The following is a 7,765-nucleotide window of genomic DNA, read 5'->3' as shown; positions in this document are numbered from 1 at the left end:
TTTAGCACGGACTTCTACCACACTAAGGGAGAACATGTAATACAGCCACAGGCCAGCCAAACTCTGATAGGCCCCACCAGGGGAGGAGACATTATCACACAGTTATCCAGAACCCTGGAGAGGACAGCAAGCCAATATGTCAGCCATCGCTGACGGGATAGCCTCAGGAATGGACTCGTTATGTCGTTACGTGAAGCGGACATTGCATGAACCAGGATGGCTACAGATTCCAAAGCCGAATTCTCCGCCGGCAGACATCTCCTTACCTCGCTGCTGACAGAGGAAAGGGAAGGCGGATGTCGTCATCACGCTTTTATACCGCCAGTGCCGCTCAACTCGGGCCCGCCTACAGGTCAGAAACGTGGGAAACGCAGCCGTGATCAATCCATCGCCGATGTCATTGAGCGCTAAGCGTCTCGTAACAACGTAGTTTTATAACGTGAAAAACAGGCTTGACATAACATGAGGGCAGTGTTTGGTGCTGCTTCTATGACTAAAGAGTCAACTCTGGTTGGTTTATTTTAATACAACGGGGGTGAAACGCTACTACAGTATAGCTTCTTTACGGACGCCTGTAAGTGTCAAGCTTTAGCTCGGAACCTGTTCCTAGTGTTCAGGCTGTACTAGTCGATCGCGGAGCTGTTCGGTGCCCTTACGAAACAGCTACCCCGTGCGAAGTGTACAGGGCAAAATGAGGCTCCTGGGGCTGAGGAGGGGGACAGAACTGCTGCGGCTCTCTGGGGTAAGCTATTGTCACCAGGCATTGCAGGCTTATTACACAGCCCGATGTGGCAGATGATTGGGAGGGAAGCGTTCCTTCCTCGCTAGCGGAGGAGACCACAGCTATTACATGCAGCCATCTCCTCCACAGTGGGGGGAGGAGCAATCGCTATGCCATCGCTAGTCCCCATACTATATAGTGGGCCCTTTACACGGGCAGATGATCTTAAAGGGAACCCATCACCAGGATTTTGTGTATAGAGCTGAGGACATGGGTTGCTAGATGGCCGCTAGCACATACGCAATACCCAGTCCCCATAGCTCTGTGTGCTTTTATTGTGTAAAAAATACCGATTTGATACATATGCAAATTAACCTGAGATGAGTCCTGTCCCTGAGATGAGCCCAGCACCGCTTCGTGTCCTCAGAATCTCCTGCTTGCTCCCCGACATCACAAAGCTAGAGCGCCGTAATCTCGCGAGCTAGCGCATGCGCAGTGTCGTCATAGTGTTCCCTCCCTGTGCTGGCATCAGCCTCAGGGAACAAGCTGTGCATGCTCTAGCTCGCGCATTGTGAGATTACGGCGCTCTAGCTTTGTGACGTTGGGGAGTAAGGATAAGATTCGGAGGATGCGGGCGGTGCTGGGCTCAGACTCCGAGAACGCTGGACTCATCTCTCAAGCACGGAGGAGACAGGACTCATCTAAGGTTCATTTACATATCTATAAAATCGTTTTTTTTACACAATAAAAGCACACAGAGCTATGGGGACTGGGTATTGCGAATGTGCTAGCGGCCATCTAGCAACCATGTCCTCAGCTCTATACACAAAATCCCGGATGACAGGTTCCCTGTAAAGATAATCGCTACAAACATTCATAGCGGTGTAAATGTTTCGCTCGTTCATCGGCTAATCCGATCATTTGTGCGGACACTAAATCGTTGTATGCTCGAAGCATATTGTGCTGTGTAATCATGATCTGCTGCCGGCAAACAACGAGTCTGTATGGGGAAGAGCAATGGCATAGCACTCACTCCTCCCCATACTCTGGAGGAGATCGGTGCATGTACAGTCGTGGCCAAAAGTTTTGAGAATGACACAAATATTAGTTTTCACAAAGTTTGCTGCTAAACTGCTTTAGATCTTTGTTTCAGTTGTTTCTGTGATGTAGTGAAATATAATTACACGCACTTCATACGTTTCAAAGGCTTTTATCGACAATTACATGACATTTATGCAAAGAGTCAGTATTTGCAGTGTTGGCCCTTCTTTTTCAGGACCTCTGCAATTCGACTGGGCATGCTCTCAATAAACTTCTGCACCAATTCCTGACTGATAGCAACCCATTCTTTCATAATCACTTCTTGGAGTTTGTCAGAATTAGTGGGTTTTTGTTTGTCCACCCGCCTCTTGAGGATTGACCACAAGTTCTCAATGGGATTAAGATCTGGGGAGTTTCCAGGCCATGGACCCAAAATGTCAACGTTTCGGTCCCCGAGCCACTTAGTTATCACTTTTGCCTTATGGCACGGTGCTCCATCGTGCTGGAAAATGCATTGTTCTTCACCAAACTGTTTTTGGATTGTTGGAAGAAGTTGCTGTTGGAGGGTGTTTTGGTACCATTCTTTATTCATGGCTGGGTTTTTGGGAAAAATTGTGAGTGAGCCCACTCCCTTGGATGAGAAGCAACCCCACACATGAATGGTCTCAGGATGCTTTACTGTTGGCATGACACAGGACTGATGGTAGCGCTCACCTTTTCTTCTCCGGACAAGCCTTTTTCCAGATGCCCCAAACAATCGGAAAGAGGCTTCATCGGAGAATATGACTTTTCATATTCATAGTCCTCAGCAGTGCATTCACCATACTTTCTGCAGAAGATCAATCTGTCCCTGATGTTTTTTTTGGAGAGAAGTGGCTTCTTTGCTGCCCTTCTTGACACCAGGCCATCTTCCAAAAGTCTTCGCCTCACTGTGCGTGCAGATGCGCTCACACCTGCCTGCTGCCAAGCCTGAGCAAGCTCTGCACTGGTGGCACTCCGATCCCGCAGCTGAATCCTCTTTAGGAGACGATCCTAGCGCTTGCTGGACTTTCTTGGACGCCCTGAATCCTTCTTAACAAGAATTGAACCTCTTTCCTTGAAGTTCTTGATGATCCTATAAATTGTTGATTGAGGTGCAATCTTAGTAGCCACAATATCCTTGCCTGTGAAGCCATTTTTATGCAACGCAATGATGGCTGCACGCGTTTCTTTGCAGGTCACCATGGTTAACAATGGAAGAACAATGATTTCAAGCATCACCCTCCTTTTAACATGTCAAGTCTGCCATTTTAACCCAATCAGCCTGACATAATGATCTCCAGCCTTGTGCTCGTCAACATTCTCACCTGAGTTAACAAGACGATTACTGAAATGATCTCAGCAGGTCCTTTAATGACAGCAATGAAATGCAGTGGAAAGGTTTTTTTGGGATTAAGTTAATTTTCATGGCAAAGAAGGACTATGCAATTCATCTGATCACTCTTCATAACATTCTGGAGTATATGCAAATTGCTATTATAAAAACTTAAGCAGCAACTTTTCCAATTTTCAATATTTATGTCATTCTCAAAACTTTTGGCCACGACTGTACTAGTCTCCTCCACCAGCGAGCAGCAGATTCTTGGGAAGGAACGCTTCCTTCCCGACAAATCTGCAGCTCTGTCGTCCCCTGTAAAGAGACCTAGACACCACCATGTGCCGCCTGCAAACGATAATTTTGTACCATGTCCAAAGATTTGGATTGCTCATTCATTGGGCAGTCGGTGGCAGTATTATACTGCCAGATGATCGCTAACGAGCCGTTAATGATTATCTGCCAAACAATGGGGCAGTGTAATCCAGGCTTTACACTGGTGATCTGTACTCGTGCGTACAGTGCAGTTATTTGGGATGGTGCATACAGTGATGTAATGTGTAGTCTTGGAGGTTTCTTTATAGGCAGTGGTTTCTGTAAGTCCACATCCAAGCAGTTTTTTTTGCGGCTCGGATGCGGACCCATTCACTCCAACGGGGCCCAAAAGATGTGGACAGAACTCTGTGTGCCGTCCGCATCCGTTGCTCCGTTTTGTTGCCCGTTTTGTGGATAACAATGTTGCATGAAGCAGTGCTGGATGTGCTTTTATTCAGTTGGATCCTCATCTTGTCCCATCAAATGGTGTTTCGTAAACTTTCTGCCCCCATGGTGGGCTAGAAAAATATGCCTGATGTATATTCACCTCTGTGTTTTACATTCTGATAGTAACAAGAAATTGCCCTTCACTTTGCGGCCAAGTATAGGGCCTGTTCTATTTGCGGAACAGACTTACGGATGCGGAAAGCACACGGATCATCGGTGTGCTTTCTACATCCGCATGCCCGTTCTGTAAAATGCCGACCATGGACCCTCTGAAGTCAATGGGTCCGCAAGAAAAATGTGGACGGCAGATGGACGTTATTCATATTTTACGGATTGCAAAACAGATACGGTCGTGTGCATGAGGCCTAAATTACATGTTCGTATAGAACTTGACATCCTACCTCTATGATACACATAATAGGTTCCATAGAACCGGGTCTTATTAGATAGACTTCAAACAATCTTACCTACCCCAGATACCTTCAAACTGTATAGTCCAAGAGTCTGTCCCTGAAGATCATGGTCCCGATGCAGCGCTTTCCCTCCCTTCCTATCTCCACACCTTTCAGACCCCTTTTTCTCCTTTTCTCAGTGTTTTGTTCTTCTTTGACTTTTTCAATTTTTTTCTAGCTTTTTCTGACTTGTTTACTTATATAAAAATTCTGTGGGGTAGTTGTGAAGTAGGGGTTTTACCCTCTACCTCCCTCTGATGACTGGTTGTTGCACTGTATCTTATAATTTATGTAATATTTCCTCATTCCCACGATTTGCATACTGTGCATATCATTTATGTTCGCGCTTTGTATTTCTGCCTCTGTTAATAAAAAAAGCACATAAAACTGTATGGAAAACTGGCGCAAAAAGTGTGTCTTTAAAAAAATTTAAATTAAAGAGGCACACTGACCCCTTCATTTCTGTGGGACCATGTACACATCCATTTATTTCCGGGTCCACAATTCTCAGCACCGGTTCTGTTCTTGTCTGCGGATCAGAATAGCCTTTTCTGTTAATGAGGAAAATACGAAATGCACACTGAAGGCATCTGTATTTTGCAGATCTGTTGTTTGTGGACCAAAATATGGGCCCGTCGGTGATTGAGTCCTTAAAAGGGTTGTCCAGCCTAGGAGCTCACCAACCCAATCCTCAGAACCTGTGCCAGACCCGAATCGGCAAGGGACACAACGCGGGACGGGTGGGACTGTAGATCTTTATTTTTTTTTATTGGCCATAGGTTCTGAGGAAAAGGTTGGTCATCTCCTTGACCAGACAACCCCTTTAATCTTCTTCACCAGTATGATTTTGAACGTATCCTGTGATATACCCTTAAACTGGATTTACATGCCCGATGTTCCTTCCCGATATTCTGCCCATGTAAGGCTACTTTCACACTTGCGGCAGAGGAATCCGGCAGGCAGTTCCGTCACCGGAACTGCCTGCCCGATCCGTCAAAACGTATGCCAACCGATGCATTGAAATGCCGGATCCGTCTTTCCGGTGTCATCCGGAAAAACAGATCCGGCATTTATTTTTTTCTCATTTTTTTTCGGTCTGCGCATTTTGAATGCCGGATAATACATTCCTATGGAAAAAAATGCCGGATCCGGCATTGCGGCAAGTTTTCCGGATTTTTGGCCAGAGATAAAACCGTAGCATGCTGCAGTATTATCTCCGTCCTGAACAGTCAAAAAGACTGAACTGAAGACATCCTGATTACATGCGTGTAAATGCAGCTCTTCACCTCCATTTAACGAGCAGCCGACTGTCGGGAAGAAACGCTTCCTTCCCGACAGTCGGCTGCTCCTCGCAGCATCTGAATGTGCCTTTAGCTTTCTATGGGGAAAATGTCAGGTTCCCCCCATTCTTTTTAAGCTTGAATAGTGCAGCAGGTTAATATAGATAGCGGGATCCGTCTTTTGTGTGTAGCAGATCTGTATCTGAATAGAGCCCATCGAGTAAAATTCTCTGTTCTCTTTTATAGGTGGCCGAGTACCATACATCGTACAGAGTGTTGGGCGGGTTATCAGATGAAAAAAAGGACCTCATTCACAATGGACCAGACTTACAAGATTTTATATCTGGGGATCTGACGGATAAAAATGTATGGTCAGACTATAAAGGCAACCTGAAGCGTGAGAAGGGCGAGAGGTATGAATCTGTTTCTTCTCCCCAGTATTCCCATATAATATTGTATTTGTGTAATATTACTTATAACAGCTTGCCCAGGTTGGGTCTTCAGGATAATTCCTGTTCCTTTCCACCCTAGATGTACAGTGCAGGAGGTGTTTTGCGACCAAATGTTCTTGTTAATGGGGTTATCCAGAATTTTTTGAAAATTCCAAAATAAAACAAAAAATAATATTCACATGGTATATCCCCCCGCGGCTCCACTGATCATGACTTGTTCTTCGGTCATGATGTATTGTACATGTGACCGCTCCAACCAGTCCCTGGCCTCAGATGCCATGTGCCGTACTTGCAGGCATCAGCGCTAATACTAATGATTTCTGGTAGTGCTTGGGAGGTAGGGGATTTACCAGGTGAGTATTTTTTTATTCTACCACATTTCCCTGATTCTACCTTTTTTTTATTTTATTTTTTTTATTCTGAAAACCCCTTTAATGTAGTGATTCCAAGCAAATCATTAATTGAATCATCTAGCTCAGGGATGCCCAATCTGTGGCCCTCCAGCTGTTGCAAAACTACAACTCCTAGCATGCCCTGACAGCCTGCAGCTATCAGGGCATGTTGGGAATTGTAGTTTTGCAACAGCTGGAGGGCCGTAGGTTGAGCATGCCTGATCTAGCGCTTTGCGGTTCTGTGTGTGTGTTGGACACCAGGGAAAAGTAACCGCCCTGTCTAGCTTTCCAGCTTGCTTAAAAGGGAGTCCACTATCAGACAGCGTTCTGTATATTAGGGCATCTATAGGAATTTCTAATGCAGAGTTCTGCGCCTAATGATATGGGGGGAACTTATTAAGCTGGGCAGTGACCCACTACACCCAGCGATTGGCTGAGCGAACAAGCCACTTCCTGTGTGTCGAACCGGGCCCAGGAAGTGGAGAAGAGTGGGGAACGGGGCAGCTTTGGAATGGCAGCGGCGGAGGATCGGTGAGGAGAGTAATGATTATATTTTGTAACCCATGCAATCCCTTTTTAAGAAAATAATGTAATCCTCCTGGAAACCCCATTGAAGATGAATGTTTGCTGTCAAGGAATGGTAACCTTCTCGTTTACATCCAGAAGCTGAAACCCTGCACTGATCTAATATTTCTGATGCATCAAAGTTTCCTACCATTCTATGCAGTCTGGTCAGTCCTCTATGAGCTAACCAGAGGATGTACTGATTTCCCAGGGGATTGCCGGACAGCAGTATGTAGTCTAGGCCTAGGCACACCGATGTAGCAGACTTTTTCAGAAGTGCGTGTCCAGAGGGGAAACGCTCTCCGCGTGGGAGCGTGCTTTCCTATTATGGACACTGCTCATTTCACAGGATTTACAATGCTGTGTGTCCCAGCCTGACCTCAGATACATTGCATTGTACTGATGGCATTATGTCAGTACAGTTCAGTAAATCCAAGGTCGGCAGAGACACACAGCATTATAAATCATTATAATGCCATGCGGTCCTGTGAAATGAGCGGCGCGTTCTCCGCACTGGACAGGATCGTCTGAAACAGGCCATTCAGTTTTAGATCTGTAGGGGTTTCCATCTCATTGGCAGCACATATGGACCTTGAACGCGGTGACAGAGTAGGCTTCAGATTTCATGCTCTTACATCTCTGCACATTTTTTCCAAGGCATATGAATGGGGCTTTCTGACACCAAACCTTACTTGTGCTATTGTTGTGGACTGCAGGTGAAATCCACAGTGAAGTAGGCCTGAGAGA

General features: G+C 45.8%; 1 protein-coding gene across 2 annotated transcripts in view; it reads left to right on the top strand.

Moving 5' to 3' along the window:
- The first annotated feature begins 550 nt into the window (after positions 1-550).
- The window catches only part of LIAS (lipoic acid synthetase), a 29,066-nt gene continuing 21,851 nt past the window's right edge, over positions 551-7,765 (top strand). For both annotated transcript variants that reach the window (XM_040418966.1, XM_040418964.1), the window contains exons 1-2: positions 551-742; positions 5,857-6,023. In XM_040418966.1, coding sequence (XP_040274900.1) covers positions 692-742; positions 5,857-6,023 — 218 coding nt within the window. In that variant the 5' untranslated portion in view covers positions 551-691. The remainder of the gene's footprint in view (positions 743-5,856; positions 6,024-7,765) is intronic.

This window comes from Bufo bufo, chromosome 2 (assembly GCF_905171765.1).
Source record: "Bufo bufo chromosome 2, aBufBuf1.1, whole genome shotgun sequence".
Lineage (NCBI taxonomy): Eukaryota > Metazoa > Chordata > Amphibia > Anura > Bufonidae > Bufo > Bufo bufo.
The sequence above is the reverse complement of the archived record's forward strand: the minus strand, read 5'-3'. Positions and strand labels throughout refer to the sequence as shown.